Source organism: Pan paniscus, chromosome 3, assembly GCF_029289425.2.
Source record: "Pan paniscus chromosome 3, NHGRI_mPanPan1-v2.0_pri, whole genome shotgun sequence".
Taxonomy (NCBI): domain Eukaryota; kingdom Metazoa; phylum Chordata; class Mammalia; order Primates; family Hominidae; genus Pan; species Pan paniscus.
Window position 1 is genome coordinate 137585436 of NC_073252.2, and position 21614 is coordinate 137607049.

Below are 21614 nucleotides of genomic sequence, written 5' to 3' on the forward strand. Positions count from 1 at the left end.
GCACTAGGATTTTATAAAGGTCAGTAAGATTACATGTAAGAACTCATTTGAAAAGAGAAAGGTATTCCATTCATCCAGGCCAAACGAGTATAAGTAAGAATATGTGGCTTGAATTGATTGGAACTAGGAGTAATCAACACTTCTCAGAGCTTCACGTTTTTACTTCTAGTGTCAGCGTCCCCCTGTGCCCTCCCTCCACCCCGGAATCAGTTCATTTTCTCTCCCATGTTTTCTGGGAGAGTGCTAAGCCAATATCAAAAGAACAAAGCCCAATGCCACGCTGTTTCCTACATGGTGTTATTTGCCAACCTGTCTGGAACCATAGCCCACTAAGGGTAGCGATGGCCTCTTCTTCATAATTAAATTCTTTCTTTTGGTTTGTGTATATTAAAACTTACCTTTGTTTTGTACCTAAATTTGATGATGACTTTATTCTGTGGCCTACTTTTCCTCTTAACCCAGTTTTGAAACATGTTGTGATACTAAGCTTTTTAAAGTTTGATGAGGAGTCTTAGGTCATTTCCTAGAAGTGGAGAGGTGGATTCACATCTATGTGATTTATTAACAAAGGGCTCTCAATAGGGGAAAAAGAAAGAGAGTGGGGGTAACAGGACAGAGAAGGGGAACAAGCCAAAATAGGGGGCTCCTTTATTTTTCCCTTCTTTTTTTTTTTTTGTTTTGAGACAGGGTCTCTCTCTGTCACCCTGGTTGGAGTGCAGTGGCGTGATCACAATCCACTGCAGCCTTGACTTCCTGGGCTCAGGTGATTCTCCCACCTCAGCTTCCTGAGTAGCTGGGACTACAGGAATGCATCACCATGACCGGCTGTTTTCTATTTTTTGTAGAGATGGGGTTTCGCCATGTTGCCCAGGCTGGTCTCAAACTGTTACAGGACAGAGAAATATGTTACAGGAAAAGGTCCCAATCCAGACCCCAAGAGAAGGTTCTTGGATCTCGTGCAAGAAAGAATTCTTACACGAGTGAGTGCTCAGTGCAAAGTGAAAGCAAGTTTATTAAGAAAGTAAAGGAATAAAAGAATGGCTACTCCATAGAGCAGCCCCGAGGGCTGCTGGTTGCCTATTTTTATGGTTATCTCTTGATGATATACTAAACAAGGGGTGGATTATTCATGTCTCTCCTTTTTAGAACATATAGGGTAACTCCCTGGTATTGCCATGGCATTTGTAAACTCTCATGGCACTGGTGGGAGTGTAGCAGAGAGGAGGACCAGAGGTCACTCTCGTCGCCATTTTGGTTTTGTTGGATTTTGGCCAGCTCCTTTACTGCAACCTGTTTTATCGGCAAGGTCTTTATGACATGTATTTTGTGCTGACCTATCTCATCCTGTGACTTAGAATGCCTTAACTGTCTGGGAATGTAGCCCAGTAGGTTTCAGCCTCATTTTACCCAGTTCCTATTTAAGATGGAGTTGCCGCCTCTGACATTTCCCCCCTTTCTTTTATAAGAGAACCTTTAATCCTAAGGGTTGCAGAGGGACAAAGATCCATCTTCTGTAACTTCTTCAGGCTGAATAGGGGTGATGATATTCCTGCCTAACTATGAGGGTCTCTTGCATTCAGGGTATAGAGGAGCTCAGTCAGAAAGCATCAGTATGGTGAGGGCCATTCATGACTCTTGAGTTTTGACAAGAGGTGATATCTGGAAGATTAATAAGTGTTTAGTTTAAGAAAACATTCAGTAAGCTTGTTCTGTATTCCTACACAAAGAGTATAGCAGTAATATATTCCACAAGAGTAAAGCAAAATAAGTAAAGTTATTCCAAGCAAGCTAAATTAGAAGGCTTTCCATCAACTGTGCAACTGTTGAAACCAAGCTGATATGGGGTTGGCTGCTGATTGCAATGTGCCCAGAATTAGAATACTGATCCAGACTTTTACATTACCCATCCCTCTTGTTTCCTCTGAGCAGCAGTTAGAGATCACTGGTTAGTTCACAGGAATAAACAGGGTTAGCCTAAATTGCAGAAACAAACTTAAAAACAACTAGTGAGACTAGAATTTAATAACAAGTGTACCATAGTTCTTGAAACATAATAGTTCTCGCTCCAGTTTCCCATTTTTACTAAAGACGAATTATGGTAAGACTGATTTGCTTTATTATACTTGGCCTGATTATTTGTATAAAGTACAGCAAGGATAATTATTTTTCACACAGGCATTTTAATTGGCTTTGATGGAACTCTGTTTCATAAGGAATCTCAGATAAGACTTTTTAAAAAGCCGAGCCCTGCCATGGGTTTGTACCCTGAAATACCTATGAGTTAGGTAAATTCCTGTCCTTTTGAGGTCCCAAGATAACTTGGGGCTCCTGGACCTGTGAGAAAGTGAAATTCTTTACTTACCATAGGTCAGAAACCCTATACAGGGACTGTGTAGGCAAGGTATGAGGCCAGTTCCCCAAAGGGTTTTTATTGGCTCTACAAGTCAAGTTTGATTCCTTAAAGGAAAGCACACCATTCCAGTCAAAGCCTTGGTAAAATAACCCATTTCTCCAATTGTGTCCTGTTACAAAAGAAAACAGATTCGTATTGCATTTATGCAAATAAGTATATTGCCATAAGTTAAGAATACTCACAACTAATTTCCAAATTCTGGAGAAGTCAGGTTAGAGAGAAACAAATATGTTCCAAATTTTGTTCACAGCAGTATGCTTTACTCAATTGCTACAAGCTATAAATAGCTCAAAAGAAAAGTTTCCTTGACTCTGAAAAACAAAGCAAAGCATGCTTCTCTGTTCCAAGTGTGCGGAGTCAAAGTATCCCTCCATAACTACTATTAGCCATCCCTTAAAGTATATTTCCTACCTAGTTATTACACAGCAAAGCTGTCTCAAAATGCAAAGTAATTTCTGATACCCCCCAAACTCAAAACCATCAGATAACACAATGCAAAACAGAACAGAGCATTTGATTTTGAGAGGGATCCATCTGCTTTTAATTCCTGGGGTTTCATGATGAAAACAGGTTTTTTCCCAAAACGGAGTCTGTGACACCTCCTTTGTTTTTCCCAATGAGTTTGTGACACCTCCTTTGTTTTTCCCAAGGAGTCCCAGGCTACCAGAAGTTATCTTAGGGCCTCTCGTGTGTTCATTAAGAGTGGCAAGACGAAAAAAAAAAAAAAAAAAAAGAAAAATAATTCAGTTGACTGAGAAGAAAAAACCTTTTTCCAGAAAAACAAGTTCCAAAAAGAGAAAATCATTAATGGCCTTTTAAATATATCTATTGCTTGTTTATCTACTTTTAATTAAGCTGACTTCTAACCATAGTGTTCTTTAAAAAAGAAATCCTTTTGGATCTCTTATTACCTGACTTTAACAATGCCAAGCGGCCAATATTTCTAGCTTCTGAACTCTACCAGAGATAACCTCCTAGGTGCTTAGCGAAAGGAAAATTTAAGACAGTCCGTGGAGAAGAAGAGAATAGACAAGGTCATGCAGATATGAAACCAGAAATGGTAGGCGGGGAAATCGAACCCTGGCTACCAATATGAAAGTGCACGATCTTAGCTACTGAGCTATAGCAAAGCGTGGTCTCCAGTTCCTTTCCCAGAAAGAGTCTAGAGTAGTTAATTTTGAGCTTGCAAAGGCTTTTAACTATTTAATATGATTTTTAGAGCTATGACATGAATCCTAAAATTCCTATTTCCTGGAAGGTGGAGACCACGGGAAGGTACCACCACATGGTTAAAAGGTCAAGCTCCCAAGGACATAAAACAAGGTGGAGACTTCATCCAGTTTTTTGTTTGTTTCAGGGACCTGCAGCCAAGTTTATTACTGACCAGCTTGTGAGGTCATCCTGAAAAGCGGGCTTACAGGTATTCTAAGCCCATGTTTTATCCTAAAGTACCCCTTTACACAGAAAAACGAATTCATGGCACAAAATACACCAGCTTAAGACTAGCCTTAGAATTCTTTTTTGCATTAATCAAAACTTTACAGAGGACATAAACACTGATTTTTTCCCCCCCATTCATTCAACTATTTGCACACAGAGAGAGAAGCCAGAAATCTGACTGGTAAGAAATTCCTACCCTTTTGCCAGCATGCTAAGCTTCTGGGTTCTCTTTCCCTGAGTGGCCCTAGTGATCTGGCTTGTGGCACAACTGCCTTTGGGGGCCAAGCCGCATCATAAAGGAAAAGTATTTCTTTTTGTTCTGGCCAAAGCAAAATACGCGTAATAAAACATAGATATTAACCAGGCTGCTTAGCATCCAATATCAAACTGGCAAAGCTTAAATTTGCCCTCAGGTGGGCCCTGTCATCTTTAATCTAACCTCCGACTAGGAGTTTCTACATGTGGTCTCTGGGCAAGATGGTCGCCCTGAGTAATAGAAAAGAAAGAGAAAGGAGAGAGAGAAAAACATTGCCTGTGGCAGGGCGGGGAAGGTGAAATGATCAGGGAGGCCAGAGAAAGAACCACCCATTGCAGCAACACTAAAAAGTTCAGGTGGCTGCTGTCGGTGGAGCAAGGATCTTTTCCAGTAATCCTACCAGCTCTCAAATTTCCCTTGTTAGGGAGGAAAAAGCTCCCCATGTCCCAGGATCTTGTACATTCCTAATTCTATCACCCATAGCCATCAGCAAAGTACAAGGGAGATTAATCCAAAGAGAATAGCAGTTAACATCCCATAGTGCCGAACCTGTTCTTAGCCGAGAGGGACTTTACCGAAGAGGGGCCTCTAACCCGCTAAATCTTAGAAGGGACTCTAACTCTCCTAAGTCGGGCCTCTAACCAGAGGTCGGTCAAGCATCCTTGCCTTTTATTAAGGGGGAGCCTTTAACCACCTCTATCTTAGGAGAGACTCTAACTCCACTAAGCTGGGCCTCTAACCCAATCCCATTCTTTACCCAGGTACCCCACCACTTACCCAAAGTCTTCCGATCAGTGCTGCAGTCTATTTCCTTTGTGTTAGGGGGTGTCTCCCCAGTATCGTCCCATCGTTCTCCAGAAATATGTTAGAGGACTCCAATACTTACCCAAAGGTAGCTGTTAGGTCTAGGTTTCTACACTATTGTCCCTTCTGTGGTTGCCAGAAATATGTTGCAGGACAGAGAAATGTGTTACAGGAAAGGGGTCCTGATGCAGACCCCAAGAAAGGGTTCTTGGCTCTCGCGCAAGAAAGAATTCAGGGTGAGTCTGCAGTGCACAGTGAAAGCAAGTTTATTAAGAAAGTAAAGGAATAAAAGAATGGCTACTCCATAGAGCAGCCCCGAGGGCTGCTGGTTGTCCATTTTTATGGTTATCTCTTGATGATATGCTAAACAAGGGGTGCATTATTCATGCCTCCCCTTTTTAGACCATATAGGGTAACTTCCTGACCTTGCCATGGCATTTGTAAACTGTCATGGCACTGGTGGGAGTGTGGCAGTGAGGACGACCAGAGGTCACCCTCGTCGCTATTTTGGTTTTGGTGGGCTTTGGCTGGCTCCTTTACTGCAAACTGTTTTATCAGCAAGGTCTTTATGCCGTGTATTTTGTGCTGAACTCCTATCTCATCCTGTGACTTAGAATGCCTTAACCGTCTGGGAATGCAGCCCAGTAGGTTTCAGTCTCATTTTACCCAGCTCCTATTTAACATGGAGTTGCTCTGGTTCACACGCCTCTGACAAAACTCCTGGGCTCAAGTGATCCGTTTGCCTTGCCCTCCCAAAGTGCTGGGTGGGATTGCAGGTGTGAGCTACAGTGCCCGGTCTGGGGGGCACCTTTAAACCAAGTCCCAGCCTTTGCCTGATCTTGCAGTAGAGCTCTGGAGCAAAATTATATCTGAGTTTGTTCAGACAAGTTAACTGGGCTTTTATACTCCTGCACCAGTGAGTCACTGGCTAAAGTCAATCCAGAGGGGTATAAACTTCTAAGCACTTTCAATTCTGTGGGTGCAGGTGAAGCCAGGCCATGGTTTGAGATGCAAAGAAGTGGCCTGGTAGGAGTGGGGTGGTGGAGGCTGTTTACTGACAGTGCTCACTACAGTGGAACAAGAACCTTTATTACTTCCCCTCAATATATTCCGATTTTTCTTTTTTTGACAAAAATATTTATTTTTCCAGTGGAGCCTCCCTACCTCCAGATGAACTAGTTGGAAATGGAATTGTTATGGTACTGAATCTACAAATGGATTGCACTATGTTCCATGCAAAGTTGACTTTCCTCCCTTCCCTTTGCCACATCCTTCAGAGTGCGGCAGTAAATTCAGAAAGTATCAGTTGTGCAGTTGAATGCAAAGGCTGGGAATGATTGATCTCTCCCATTAAATAAATGTTTAAAGAATGATATCAAAATTTTGAGAAAAGAACTGCAGTTAATTAAAACCCAGGAATAATATGTCCGCTTAATTAAGATTGGAGATCCAGTGAGGATCTTAAAATAAACTATACTTTGGATTGATTCAGATAATCTTTTATTTTTGTTTTTGTTTTCTTTAAAAGTGGTATGTCAATATCACTTCATTTCTACATTTCAGCGTTCTGTACATTTCTTAAAAGGAAATAAGCAATGCTCAATGTACAAAGTAAAAACAGAAAACTAGAAAAATCTGAATAAAATGGAGCAAGTTGCCAGAGGTCATACAGTACAAATTAGTAATTAGATGTCATCTGAAGTGCAATACCACTGCTGTGATGATGAGTTAAGGAATGAAATAAAAATACTCTATTTTAAACAAACAGTATATATATATTTATATGTATTTTTTTTACAGATAGTAGACCCAGTGATATCTGCAGTATTGTAAAAACTTATGTACAAATAACTTTTTTAGACATTACATATACATCAGCACCGTAGTAAAAACAAAACCAAAACAAAACCACCGTATTAAAATCTACCTATTAGTTGGTCCCAGTACTGAGCATGTGGAGGAAGCTTTTAAAAGATAATGGAGCCCCCCACCCCTGTCTCACTTCCATTAGCCACCTCCAGTTTCTCATCATTGCTTATATATTTATTTCCTGTACCTTTCAGGAAAAGGTAATTATGTTTTGTGTCTTCTCATTTGTTTGCTTTTTTTTGGTTTCATCTCTTTGATCTACTCAGTTTCCCCAGTGGCATCACTCCCCATTTGGGGAGTTCAGGGTCACCCTGCTGCCACCTCTTCGGAGAGGGCGCCCAGCCCCTGCCTGGGCTTCTCACCCACCAGGCACCTCTGGCCTTACATCCTGCCCCTTCCTGAGCAGCTCTACAACCCCGGGTACGCGGAGAGCAAGTCAAAGGCAATGTTTGCCTGCCGCCTCCTCTCCAAACACCTCTGCCCCCAGCTTTCCATGGCAACTCGCCTTCTCAGGACTGAGTGTGGCCAGTCCAACCCCACAGGCTCCGACTCTTCCGTAGTGATCTGCCTGGGAGTGCACAGAAGGCAGCCAGCGTCTAGGACACGGAGGGAGGAGTGGACAGGAAAAAAGCACATGCCACTCTCACTTAGGACGACACTGAAGCCACAAGTCCTCCAAAAGGGGGATTGGGAGGGGAGGCAAGGAGCCTTGTTGATTCCTTCTGACAGATTTCGCTTAGGGCAGATGTGTGTCAATGACAGAGAACAACTGTACAGGACTTTGGAAGAGGACTACTTTGCCCATATGAAATAAACTACATCGCCTTTCTATCCAAATTTGTAAGGTGGAGCAATTGCTTTTTTAGCTCCTCCACCTCTCTGGGATTTTATATTTGTCTTTCTGATGAGTAGGGATGATGGGAAAGGTGGATTTTAGAGCATCACTCCCAGGATTTCGCCCAAAGGGAGCCTGAACCAGTGACCTCCAGGCCACTCCTTCCTGGGGATATCAGAAATATCAGATGTGGCTCACAAAAAACCGACTCCCAAACATCAGAGCAGCCCTCTTGGTTCCAGGCAGATATTCATTCAACTCTACACGTTAGAGAAAGAAGACTCCAGTGTCGCCTTTGCATTTCAGGCATTGTCTAAGTTCTTCCTGCATTTATGTGGACTCTGCCTAAGGCTCCCTAAAGACATAAGCTTCACTTCTTGGATAGTCTGTAAGGAGAAGCAAGGGGAGGCTGGTGTGGGGAGGCAAGGAGGAATAAAGGCAGGGCTGGAGACAAAGGCTCCAGGCTGGCAGACACACAGGGTCCAGTAGGGGTTTCCCTGCCCTGCGGCCGCCAGAAGTAGATGTGACCCACCTGGATGTATGGGTTTTGTATTGGGCGCCAGCAGGCTCCAGCCCCGCCTGGAGGGACTGCCACCAGGGGCACCAGCAGAGGGAAGCCGTCCCAGGACTGCCGGATGGACCCTGCTCCAAACTCAGCCTGCTCTCCTTGTGACAGCAGAGCCTTTGCAATTCCTGAGGGTCATCATGGGGCAGGAGACACAGTCCTGTAGGATCTGTTGTTGTCTCCTTTTGACAATCTCACTGTTCTTCGTGCCTGCCCTCCAAATTCAGTAGCATGTCTCAAAGCCTTACATCTCTCGGCACCCAGAGTTCAGTGCATTTCCAACCTGTGCACCTGGCCTGTGCAACCACCCAGCCTCTTCTAGGGGACTCACTCTCCCTGGCTGAGGCTCTGTCTCTTTTGTGTCTCCAAAGCTGCTGTCTCCCGACCTGGGGCAGGAGGGGCTGAGGATACCTCTCTTGGGTAATAGTCCCTCTCGGCTGAAGCAGCTCCTGCTGGGCCAGGCGATCACAGGGCATGCTGGGCAGAGGGGCTCTGGGCGGCTTCATCTTCCCACCTGCTCCTCCGGGTGTCTCCCTCTCTCGCAGCCGGGATCTGCATGGCGTCTCATCTCGATTGCTGTGTGAAAATCAGGTGAAATGAGGCCTGGTGGGGCTGTGGATTGGCACCTGGATCTTCCATTGTCAGCCAGCTGCAGTTTTGCTCAGTTTACGTGGGTCAAAAAAACAAAAAACAAGGATGGGTCAACATCCTGTTTCTTTTTCACTTTTTAAGCTTTAACCACTCGAGTTGTGGATCTTGGGGCCTCTCTTGATTAGGGGTTACCAAACAATTCATCAAGCTCCTGCATCCACTCGTCCCCTGGCCCGCCTTTGATGATGGAGTCCACAAGGTCTGCACCGTCTGGGAGGCCAGGGAAGGAACCCCCAACTCCGTCGCCACTGTAATTGTATGACACGTCCTGAGGGGCATTCCGCTCATAGGCTTGGCTCTGGCTGCTTGGAGCAAAGCTGCCACTGGGTATCTGCTGCTGTGCTGGGGGCTGGCTGAATGCTGGCATGCCTGGGACTCCCTGGCTCAGGCCAGACATGACCATTGGCCTCGCCTGGCTGGTGCCTTGCTGCCCCGGGAGCGATGGCATCATCTGCCGACCCATGGCAGCTGGGTTGAGGGTCCTCACTGTGCCCGTGTTAGCATCCACGACTGACTGGCTCAGTCCCTGTGGGAAGTGCTGCTTGGTCAGTCTCGGCTGCCCAGCTTGAAGAGGGTAGCTGGCGCCATTGTTGAATGGTCCCAATTCTCCACTAGTCCTCCCAGGCATGCCCTGCAAGCTCCTCTGTTGCCAGCTTTGTGCTCCTTGCTGGACTGTTCCCATAAGGCTCTGCAGCCTTGGAGGGGCTTGGGGCCTAGGCAAGGCCTGGCCTACTGGCCCTTTCATCTGTGGATGTTGCTGGGTAATGGCTGAGTTCACCAGCATGCTCTGACCAAAGCCACTCACCATTCCAACCCCCTGCCCAGAGGCAGGTTGCCTCGGTCCCTGGGCTTGGTTATGTGTGATGCTCATGCCACTTTGGTTTGGATGCTGCAACATTTGGGTCATGCCTGTGCTCATATTGTACATTCCTGGTTGGCTGGTAGGCGTGGTGCTATAAGGGGCCAGTCCCATCTCCGACTGCGCAGCTGTGGTGGCCATCGTCCCAGGGTTCTGGGAGGGTCCTATTCCCATCATGCCTGCGTTCTGTGCCATCAGCCGTGACGTTCGCATGCTCTGGAGGGCTGCTTGGCTTCTTACGGCTGCTATATCCTGGGGAGAACCTGCAGTGAAAAAGAGGACACATACCACTCACTCTTCTCCATAAGCAATATACTGCAACAAGATGTTGGAATTTTCTTTGGGAATGACAAAATTCCTTTATATGAAAGGATCTACTCTGATAATAAATCTGTAATAAAAATGATTATTTTTCTGATTATAGCATATGCTGATTGTGAAAATTTTGAAAGTGTTAAAAAATACAGACAAAAATTAAAGTCACCTGAAATCCCACTATCCAGAGATGATCATTCCTATTCTTTTATTTGTATATAAATAGACACCCACAAAAATTGGGATCGTACTGTGCATGTGTTTTTGTAGCTGACTTTTCCACTAAACAGATCCTGATGTAATTCTTGTTTATACTTCAGAAGCAAATTATTTTGTACTCTTATAGGTATGACATCATCCTCAACCAATAAGATACTATTTTCTTTGGAGGTGAGAGAGAATTCACCTCTGGGGCTAAATTAGAAAGAAATGGCTGATCACTTTGTATTTTCTATTTGTGAAGTGGAACATGGTTCAGTAGAGAATACTATCAATAAAGACCATTAGACTAATTTCCCTTAAGACTTGAGTAGGATTTGAGAGGTTAAAGGCCACTGCTTCTGCTAAGCAGCTATTTTGACAGATAGGACATTTTTTGGATCCACTCTGTAGATTTCAACATGCTCCAGATTCTCTGAATCATAACATGTCATTGCAAACTGGCCAGCTTCCTGAGCTAGAAAAAGAAATCATCCTGCTACGTGCGACTTGGCCATAAACTTTACGCATTTCTACAGCAAAGTCCATTCCTTCAAATCGGCAACGACTATTTCTCTCAGCAAATTGCTAACACAATTTTAATAATGCTGTTTAAAAGGTGGCCAGAGTGTCCATACCAAGTCATTCAACCTTAATTAGGCATTTGAGTGAGTCCTTCTTTACATGTTACCAGGAAATTTCCAAACAGCCAAGAGAATGGAAATGTCGCCAGTAGAACACCAGTCAATGTTGCAAAGGTCTAGGAGGTGCACAAAAATGGATTTTTCTATGTCCCTGCTAATGATTGAGTCTATGAGAAGAAGAAAAATAGTTTTTTTCCTGGACATTTAAAGAAGGTGCAGCATGGGAGCCAGTCAATATTCTAAGCAAATTTGATCCCACCTGGAACTGTGATGAGAAACCAGATGAGAATAGTCTAACCTTGTTAAACCTGGCACCCTGGTAGATAACTGAAGCATGTTTTTGTCTTCCTGATGTGGCTATTGACTTCTGGGCTGCAAATATGTCTCCATATTTTCTTCCTTTCTTTAAGAAAGAAAATTACTGGAATTTTGATTATGTCTCAAGTTTTTGTGGCTTGAGATCAATATCATACTGCATTGAAAAATGAAACAATTTCTATCAGGAAACCTGAAAGATCTGGGGGAAATCCCTAGAAATGTTTTCATATATTTTTTTAAGCTTCATTATATCTAAGTGATTTTTTGAAAAATCAAAAGTTCCTAGTAAAACACTGGAAGGTAGTATATACTGCAACTTGTAATATTGTCATGAAGTTTTGTGACCTTAACGACTAAATTTTTATTGGCTGCATGGCCAATAAGATCAACTGTGGTGAAATGAGTTATTGTTTATAAAAAAAGTTTAAGGGAAAAATATTGCTGAGTCAGAGATTGATTGGATAGACCCAAATTATATAAACAGTCTGATGGGCTGCTAGAAATAGATGAAAGGACATCTATAATTTGGCCATTTTGGGGTATATTTATAATGGATATGGTAAAGGACTAGATACTGTCTGGAATAATTTTGTGAATGAGAAATAGGTTCCTTTCTTTAGAGGGCAGAAGAGTTACAATGCTTTTTAATAGGCAGTGATACATTAATCCAAGCCAACCTTTATTTTTTATTTAGTGTAAATGACTGCACTATCTTGATGTAATTCTTATTTTTAAAAGGCATTTTAAAATCAGCAATTGCCACATTCTTTTTCACCTAAGAGAAATAAAAGGACTTTTATTAATCTAGTTTTATGCCTTCCGTGATTTTAAATATACAAAGGAAAAAAATTCAGATGTGTCCAAGGAATTAACTTGTCTTTACGTGATTACTACATGTGTTAAACAACAGGTTATGTTTTCTTTTTCTTTTTTTGGTCTAAACCAGATATTATTGTGAGACACTGTAATCTAATTTTCTTGTCTGCTGGTTAACATCACAATGTCCAAGAAAATCTTGTATATTCAAATACAGATGATAGTATCCAACTTTTTCCTAAAAAAGTCTATGTTCTATTTTCACTCACAAGAAGCCTGTATTTGTGAAAAAAATAAGTATTTCCCCATAGTCATGTAACATTGCCCAGAGATCCAGAACCTAATGAGGGAAAGACAGTCATTAAGACCTTTGAAATGTATAATGGTGAGAGTATGGGATAGGTTCTCATGCAAGTTATACCTAACAAAACTTCTCTCCAAGAATGATATTTCTTATTTTTCAGTTTGCTATTTTCCCAGATGCATAACATCATGCTATCTAGGGTGTCTGTAAACACACGAAAATACTGAAGATAGTAAAACAAATTATATATCTCAAACCAATCAGTTCAAGGACCCTAAAATGTCACACTGGCTTTACTGATAGTATTCTCTACTGAACCGTGTTCCACGTCACGAATAGAAAATGCAAAGTGATCAGCCATTTCTTTCTAATTTAGCCCCAAAGGTGAATTCTCTCTCCTCCAAAGAAAATAGTATCTTATTGGTTGAGGATGATATCATATCTATATGAGTGCGAAATAATTTGCTTCTGAAGTATAAACAAGAATTACATCAGGATCTGTTAAGTGGAAAAGTCAGCTTCAAAAACCCATGTACAGTACAATCCCAATTTTTGTGGGTGTCTATTTATATAGAAACAAAAGAATAGGATTGATCATCTCTGGATGGTGGGATTTCAGGTGACTTTAATTTTTGTCTCTGGTTTTTTTTGTTTCTTTTTTCTGGGACACAGTTTTGCTCTTGTTGCCCAGGCTGGAGTGCAATGGCACGATCTTGGCTCACCACAACCTCTGCCTCCTGAGTTCAAGCAATTCTCCTGCCCCAGCCTCTGGAGTAGCTGGGATTACAGGCATGCGCCACTATGCCTGGCTAATTTTTTGTATTTTTAGTAGAGACGGGGTTTCTCCATGTTGGTCAGGCTGGTCTCGAACTCCCGACCTCAGGTGAACTGCCCGCCTCGGCCTCCCAACGTGCTGGGATTACAGGAGTGAGCAACTGCACCTGCCTGGAATAGAAGTTTTTAACTGGACCCAAAACATTCAGAATAGCTCATATGTGTCTATGTTCTGTAACACAGGGGAATTATTAAATAATTTCCCTTTTCCCCCACAAATAATACATGAGTTATGAACCTGGAAAACTCAAGAGACATTATGCTGGGTTTATCAGCTTTTATGTTTTTAATTAGTTCATAATATAATGCAGCAGCTCTCAAGCGTGGTTCCCTAGCTAGCAAAATCAGTGACTCCTGGGAACTTGTAAAAAATGCAGATTCTCAAGCCCCGCTTCAGATTTACTGAATCAGAAACACTGTGTATGTTTTAACAAGCTCCGCTGGTGCTTTCAGTGCAGGCTAAAGTTTGAGAACTACAGATACAAAGGAGGGCTCTGTATCTGCAACAACTATGTAATGATGACTAGTCCCCACTCTTCTGAAGCTACCCATGGCAAAATTAGAAACATAATTCTTCAAAAACCACTGGCACTGATTTAGTGCACAGAACACCTGTGGATAACTCAATTCCTTTTGTCCTTCCCTGTGTCAAGGCCAAAGGATCTAATGTGATATAAGCATCCCAGAGGTGGAAGGGAGTGGTAGCTACTCAAGACCCAGTATTTTTACAGGTGATCTTCAATGTGATCTGTCAGTAAATATCAATGGCTTTCAGACTGTAAACTACAGCTCACAGTTCATGATCTAGGATATATACATGTGGGTTTAAAACAGAAAGAAAAGTTTCTGATATGCTCTGGTAATTTCTGTTGTATTTCATTTTAAAAATGTTGGTAGTGACCCACTAAGTTGTTTCCAATAACCTTGTGTGTTGCAATCTGAGAAGTTAAAAATGCTACCTTAGATCAGAAAATTTTCACCCAGTCTATTGATAAAGTTCAGGGATACTTGTGAAATTATATAAAAGTTTGTATATATTTACATATTATATGTTTCTCTGCAAGAGACTTCATAGCTTTTTGCAGACACTTAAAGGAATAGGTAACTTTTGAGAAGCTAGGACACATTGATCTAGATCCCACAAAATGGGCAGAGGATGGGATTAGGATTTCTGCTGCTAGGTTACCCCTGTAGCCCCCTGAAAACTCCTGTGGATAAGATTAGGAAGGCTCCTCAGGCTATTTTCTTCACCCCATATAAGACCCTCAAGGGTCTTTTTTTTTTTTTTTTTTTTGAGACAGAGTCTCGCTCTGTTGCCCAGGCTGGAGTACAGTGGTGCGATCTCAGCTCACTGCAACCTCCACCTCCCGGGTTCAAGTGATTCTTGTGCCTCAACCTCCTAAGTAACTGAGATTACAGGTATGCATCACCACTCCTGGCTAATTTTTTGCATTTTTAGAGAGACAGGGTTTTGCTATGTTGGCCAGGCTGGTCTTGAACTCCTGGCCTCAAGTGATCCGTCCACCTCAGCCTCCCAAAGTGCTAGGATTATAGGCGTGAGCCACCGCACCCGGCCAAGGGCTCTCTCTATTAGAGATGGAAGGGTTTGATATTTGAACGGGCCTTCCACATTTATAAAGGAGTGCCCACACTGACATACAGTGCGCCCACTGCTACTAGGTCATGATTTAGGATTCCCGCAAATGGCTACAGGATCAGTTCAATCAGCCTCAAGGCCCTATTTGTCTTCTACATTCAAAAGAGACTAGTGGTTGTTGCAAGCCAGATTCTTCCACTTCAGCTTTAGAGGTAAGGGCTTTGGTCAGGTGACCTGCTGGGATAAGCAAAAAAGATGTGGCACAAGATTTTTGCCCCTGTAGTCACTAAGATGACGATCTAAACATAAACAAAATTGATATGCAGCCAACAGGCACCAGTATATCTTTACTGGTTGTTAAACTATTACAATACCATGTACCTTTGGTAAAGAACAGCTGTTCTAGTCCCAACTCCGACAGCTACCCTGACCCTTCCCTGTGCCTTCTAGAACCTCTCTGTGACTCAGTGACCAAAAGGTTAATGCCTGGCACAACAGGAGGCCTCTAGGAATCCATTCTGATTGGTTAGTACTCTTAACCTACCAGTAGTTACATATTTTAAGTATTTCCTGGACACAAATACAGCCAGTAAGGCAATGCCTCTGGCTACACATTCACTTACGCTTCACCACTGGAAGGTATAAAATGAGAGAGGTTGCACTGGCCTCACCTTGAAACTGATTGACCTGCTGCACTGGGTATGGATTCCGCTGTGGCTGGAGGTGCTGCCGGGGTAGATGTGATTGCTGCAACTGCTAGAACAACAGAACACAAGAGGGGTGGAGAGGTGAGATAGGGAGCAAGCACACAATTCAATATCCCAGCAGTTCTGAGGAAGGTAGTGTTTTCCCCAAAACTAAACTTTGTGTTGAAGAATCATATGCATACAGGCAAGTGCACAAAGTCTAAGGATAAAGTCAGGTAGGTTTTCACAAAACGAACACACTCAGGGCCACCAGCCCCCACATCAAGAAACAGAACGCTGCCAGGAGCCCCTCGTGCTCCTTCCAGTCATCACTCTCCCTTGACCCATGGGCATCACTGTCCTAACTTTTAACAACATAGAGCAGTTATGTCTGCTTTTGTATTTTGCAGAAAAGGATTCACATGATGCTGCTTTTGTGTCTGGCTTCTTGCATTCACCACTGTATTTGTGAGATTCATCCACGTGGATGTGAATTCTTGTTGCTTGTTCATTCTCACTGTTGGATAGTATTCCATCATATGAATATACCATAATTTATTTACCCATTCTACTAGTGATGTCACCTTTGGTGTTTCTAGTTTTTGTGTTTCAAATGTGACTGCTATGAACATTCCTGTACATGCCTTTGGTGAACATCTGTATGTATTTCTGATGTGTGGACTTGCTGGCTCATGAGGAATGCGTGCTGAGGGAAGGGGTTTTGACATGGACTGCCCAACATCAGCCTGCATGCTTTCCTTAGCGCTGTGGGGACTGAGTTGAAAGGGACAAGCAACTGCTTTTTAATGACCTAAGTGGATGCTTTGGGCATAGGAAGATGACATCCTCAGGAGTTATACAAAAAAGGCTAATCTTATTCCCATGAAGCCACACTGCCTGTAAAATACATCTCTACATGTAAACTATTCAGCATTTACTGCTTTGAGGAAACCATGTGGGATTCCACATATACCAGCAGACCAGGAGGCCTGCATATTAGTCTTTCTTCTTCCACTCACGGGGATGCTGCACTGCTAGTGTTGCTACCAATATACTGGGAAGGCTATGATCATTATCATGCTGTATGTGCAAAGGGAAAGAAAATAAGAGTGATGTAGAAAGAGCAGAGAAAGAGGTTTCAGTTCTAGGTCTGCCGTCAAGTAGCTTGCGTGACCTTGGGGATGTTGTTTAACCTGCTCCCTGCAGCTGCTGAATATTCATTAAGCACCTTTCATCTGCAAGGGCTATAAAGAATATACAAGGCCCCTGTTCTTTAGAGTGTTCATTATAAAAATAACACACACTGACCACCTCTTAACGCCTGTGTTTATTTCAGTTTTTTCTCTTGTGTTTGTTCCTGGGCTGCTCTATAATTTTCTTTTCTTTTTCTCTTTCTTTACAAGGCCAGCCAGTATTCTGGCAACCAAAGAAAAAACAGCCTCTGACTCGTTGACCCCATCCCATGGTTCCTACCATAATGTTCTACAGAAAACTGTTGAAATTAATTGATTGTGTAGACCATTAAAGTGTAGACAAGAAACCACACAAATCTTTTAGGCAGCAATAGAAGGGCATTACTGAGAGTAAGCTGAGCATTTAACAGCTTCTCCTCAGTCAAACTTCCCATATAATATAAGAATTTAACTGTCCCACTTATGACTAGGAATGAGCCCCTGGCAGCCTGTGGGGGACTGAGGGTGTATCCTGGAGTCAGGAATCAGGAGTCCTCAGTTCCATCCTAGCTCTGTCTCTCTCTAGCTCTGTGATCTCATATAAATCACATAAGCTCAGTTTCCCCACATAACCTCAGTTCCTCATTTGTAAAATGATGGGACTTCATGATCTAGAATGTTTCCAAGTTCTGTCTAACCTTTGTGAATGGATGAGAGGTTATGTGCTTTGAACTTTTGGAGAATACGGCATTAAATGTGAATTCATGCCTACTTTCAACCTGCTCTGCTCTGATTGCCAAGTCTACTGAGAATCATTTTAAAGTTTCCCAAAATATGTAAGATCCCAAATCCTTCTGTTTTCCCTCACATGTCCTTTCAGGAAACCCAAAATCTGTTTCCAAAATCCAAAGTGTGAGGACACTTTCAATGCTGCAGCAACCAAGATTGGTGTTGATCTGGCAGTATTCACTCTCAAAACGAAAAACTGAGAGCTGGCCGGGTGCCGTGGCTCACACCTGTAACCCCAGCACTTTGGGAGGCCGAGGCAGGCAGATTGCTTGAGCCCAGGAGTTCGAGACCAGCCTGGCCAACATGGTGAAACCCCATCTCTACTAAAATACAAAAATTAGCCAGGCGTGATGGTGTTTGCCTGTGGTCCCAGCTATTCTGGAGGCTGAGGTGGGAAGATTGCTTGAGCTCGTCAGGCAGAGGTTGTAGTGAGCCGAGATCATGCCACTGCACTCCAGCCTGGGTGACAAAGTGAGACCCTGTCTCAAAACAAAACAAAACAAAAAAAGTTGAGCACTTACTCCTTGTAGACCTGCACTTGGACAACCTGCACTAAATCTGCACCCTCCTCAGGTACAGGCAAGACGCTCCACTGACCTGGCTGGGCCATGTGGCTGCAGCTCTCACATGACATTCGCTGACACCAGGGCCACGTGACAGGCCCCCACATACATGTGTGCAGCACATACAGCTTCCAAAACATTTTATACACATGATCTTATGTGATCCTTAAAGCAGCTACATGAGGTGGGCTGGGAAATTATTAAAACCTAATCTGGCAGATGAAGAGGGAAGTTAGTGGTTTTTCCAAAATCACATCACATGCAAAAGAATGGACAAATCTTGGCCCTGAGGAAAGTGATCCTCCCCTCACCCCTCATCATCTTTTGGTACACACAGTTGCTACGGAATGATCCACAGGTCACGGCTTCCCATTTCCCTTGTCTTTCCCAAGAAGCCCCAGCTCTCTCCATGCTCTGGATTCTGAGGGGTCTCCCCTGACCTCTCACCTCCTTGTCTGGGGGCATCATCTTGACGTGTCTCTTCTCACACTCTTCCCACACCCTGTGCTCCCCAGGGTCGGGCTGGCCTCACCGTGTGGGAACACCCTTGGGCTGCACAGCTGAGCTCTGCCTGCTTGCCCTGGGCCTTCTTTGTGTCTTTGGTCACAGCACACATATCAAAAGCCATCACTCAAAACATCAGGCACACCTGAGATTTCCTGGGATTGGCTGAGGAGAGGATTTACAGAGCCCAGCTGCCCTCGGCAGCTCCATTTGTCACTGCCTGAGAGAGATTAGCATGGCTCCTTGTCGCACACCTTATGTAGGTGAGAGGGATAGAGGTTTGTTTGTACAATAGCTGCCAGGCGGCTGACTGACCTTGGTAAAAAGGGAGATAATTACACAGCTGTTCAGGAACAAAAGCAAAAAAAAAAAAAAAAAAAAAAAAAAAAAAGGGAACATAAGTGAACTGTGCTCAGCAGTACAATTTTTCTCTTTGGGGGATGCCTGGTGTTACTTTGAACTGCTATTCTTGGTTAATAGGGACCTCCATGGGCCCGTGTCCTACACAGGATACACGGTGGTGGATGCTTAGTAAATTTGCAAAATTCTGGCAGGGCGTGATGGCTCACATCTGTAATCCTAGCACTTTGGGAGGCTGAGATGGGAGGATCGCTTGAGGCCAGAAGTTCGAGACCAGCCTGGTCAACATAGTGCGACCCCGTCTCTATTTCTTTAAGAAAAAATTCATAAAATTCTGACCCTATCAGGAATATTCTAGAAGAATAACTGTGAGGCAGACTTATGTTGGGCCTTCAGCTTTATATGACAACCTCACACCTCCTATAAGAAAGAGCCTGCTGTGCAAGATTCTCTGTGCAGACCCCCACAGAAGCCGCCTGGGGATCTCTTGTGGACAGCCTCAGGCCTTTCCCTAGGATAATGCTAAGTCAGGTATGGGCATCTCTAAAAACAAAACAAACTGAAACCTACAGTAGCAGTCTGCAGGGAAGGCTTTCTCTCAAAGCTGAGGAATTATAGGGCGAGGGTGGACAAAGGTGCCTAAGGTAAAGCTGTATTTGTGTTAGGCTTTCCTTTAACTCACAGATTTCCTGAGCTGTTTTAAAAGCTGTGGGGAGTTTTCTTAAGTTTGCACCCTGTGTGTGACCCAGAGTTCAGGTTTCCAGGTAGTTCTGCAGGCCTTATTATTCTGCTATTGTTCCCGATCCATTGTTCATTACCCATTCTATAGAATTCTTCTCAATTCCTCCTCCTGTCAATTTCCTCTAAGAAACAGAGTTCTCTGAATTATTATTTTTTTCTTCAAGCTAGAAATATTACGGCTTATGGAGCATGTGAGACAGTCCCCGCCATGTGCTGATTACACAGACCCCTGTACCAGAAATCAGAAGGAAAGGAGTCAGACTTGAATCAAAGAAATGTCTCTGGCACACAGACCTTCAAATTGATGGCTGGAGCCTGTCTTTTAAGAACAAATTAATTCATTATAGGAAAAACCCTAACTAATTGAAAGGTCTAAATTCTTCAGGTTCTCTTGTGATCCTGGGAAATGCTAGACCGTGAGCATCTTGACGGAGGATGTGAACTGCCACTTCCTCACAGGCAGCAGGCAGGTGCTGAATAAGTGCTTGCTGAATGAATGAATGAATCACGCCAAGGGGCATGTTACCTGTTCCGCCAAAATCTGCTGCTGCTGCTGCTGCTGCTGCCTTTGCTCCCGCAGGAACTGTTGCTTCTGCTGCTCTATCAACTGGGCCCGCTGATCAATGAGCATCTGCTTCATGATGGCTGCTTGGGGCTGGCTGCCCAGGAAGCCGGGGCCTGCGGGACTGGCTCCTGAGACCATGCCACCTGAGCCTGGGGGCACGGAGGACTGCATGGGGCCTGTGGTTCGGGGAAGTCCAACTGGATGCTGCTCCTGGGAAGACAAGAGAGAGAGAGATGCAGGGATTCCCCATAGAGACTCACTGCTGTTTGAAGGGAAGCCCCTGGAAAAAGGGAACAGGGCAGAAGTCCCAGCTTATGGACTGGAGGGTTTTTGAGTGGCACGCATTGCATTTCCATAAACGTAGCTTCAAACCCGACCTTACCTGAGTAGAATGAGAGAGGCCACAAGGGACAGTAAGAGAGCATGGCTCTGGGAAGTCCAAGGCCAAGTCCAGTCTGTTTCGGATGGGACTGACTATTGCATACAGACTGGATTTTCAACTAACATCCTGTGTTCCTCCAAGGAAAGGGAATAAGCCCTCAGGCTGAGCTCACCTAAAGTCTGGAACACGAGACACATCCTGACCTCACCTGTTAATCCTTATTTCTTACTGTCTACTTGGCCAAAATGGACGTCTTCTTTGCAAGTAGGAGGGACATTTGCAGAAAACTGCAGGAATTTGTTAATCAACAGATCTGATATTTGATGGAATTCTAACGAGTTGCAACATTTGACAGCTTAGATATATGTCAGAAAGAAAAATCCTCCTGGCCAGAGTTGTTGATGGTGAGAACTGGGAATGTTTTACACTGACCAAAGCTATGTAATCTCCTAATATTTTTAAAAATAGAATTGAGTCGGCCGGGCGCGGTGTCTCACGCCTGTAATCCCAGTACTTTGGGAGGCCCAGTACTTTGGGTGGATCACGAGGTCAGTTCGAGACCAGCTTGGCCAAGATGGTGAAACCCTGTCTCTACTAAAAAAAAAAAAAAAAAAAAAAAAAAAATTAGCCAGACATGGTGGTGGGCACCTGTAATCCCAGCTACTCGGGAAGCTAAGGCAGAGAATTGCTTGAACCCGGGAGGCGGAGGTTGCAGTGAGCCGAGGTCGCGCCACTGCTTTCCAGCCTGGGCGACAGAGTGAGACTCTTTCTCAAAAAAAAAAAAAAAAAAAAAGAATTGAGTCTTCTATGTCTGGTATAATTTAAACATGGGGTGTTGGATTGGGTCTCTTGATTCTATAATTATATGTCAGCCAGTCGAATGATGGCAACTTTTAAGGACTGGTCCTTAGGGAAGAGGAGGTCAAGTGGTAAAGACCTAATTCCACACAGCCCAGGTGACTACATGGAGAATGTGCTCAAAGGCGAAATTTATGCTCTGAGCTGGGCAGTGTAGACTATTAGGGGAAAACAGTGAATGGGAAGAAAAGGTGTGTGGCCCAGATTCAATTTCTAGACACTTCCTTTCCTATTTTTTCTACCAAGACTACCTAGCAGTGGCAAGTATGGTCTGAA

The 21614-nt window shown here is 43.7% G+C and overlaps 2 protein-coding genes across 4 annotated transcripts in view; one reads left to right on the forward strand and one right to left on the reverse strand.

Moving 5' to 3' along the window:
• Window positions 1-20064, forward strand: part of MGST2 (microsomal glutathione S-transferase 2) — a 64747-nt gene extending 44683 nt beyond the window's left edge. The window contains exon 6 of one of the 2 annotated variants that reach the window (XM_055111849.2): window positions 19919-20064. The gene's annotated coding sequence lies outside the window, so the exon portion shown is untranslated. Of the gene's footprint in view, window positions 1-19697; window positions 19713-19918 lie in introns of those variants that run through there. The other variant, XM_057302166.2, reaches the window with a different exon arrangement.
• The window catches only part of MAML3 (mastermind like transcriptional coactivator 3), a 436258-nt gene continuing 421040 nt past the window's right edge, over window positions 6397-21614 (reverse strand). The window contains exons 3-5 of one of the 2 annotated variants that reach the window (XM_034959164.3): window positions 20060-20308; window positions 15390-15471; window positions 6397-9955 (exon numbers count right to left, since the gene is read on the reverse strand). In XM_034959164.3, the coding sequence (XP_034815055.2) occupies window positions 8955-9955; window positions 15390-15471; window positions 20060-20308 (1332 nt within the window). In that variant the 3' untranslated portion in view covers window positions 6397-8954. Of the gene's footprint in view, window positions 9956-15389; window positions 15475-20059; window positions 20309-21614 lie in introns of both variants that reach the window. The other variant, XM_003820676.7, reaches the window with a different exon arrangement.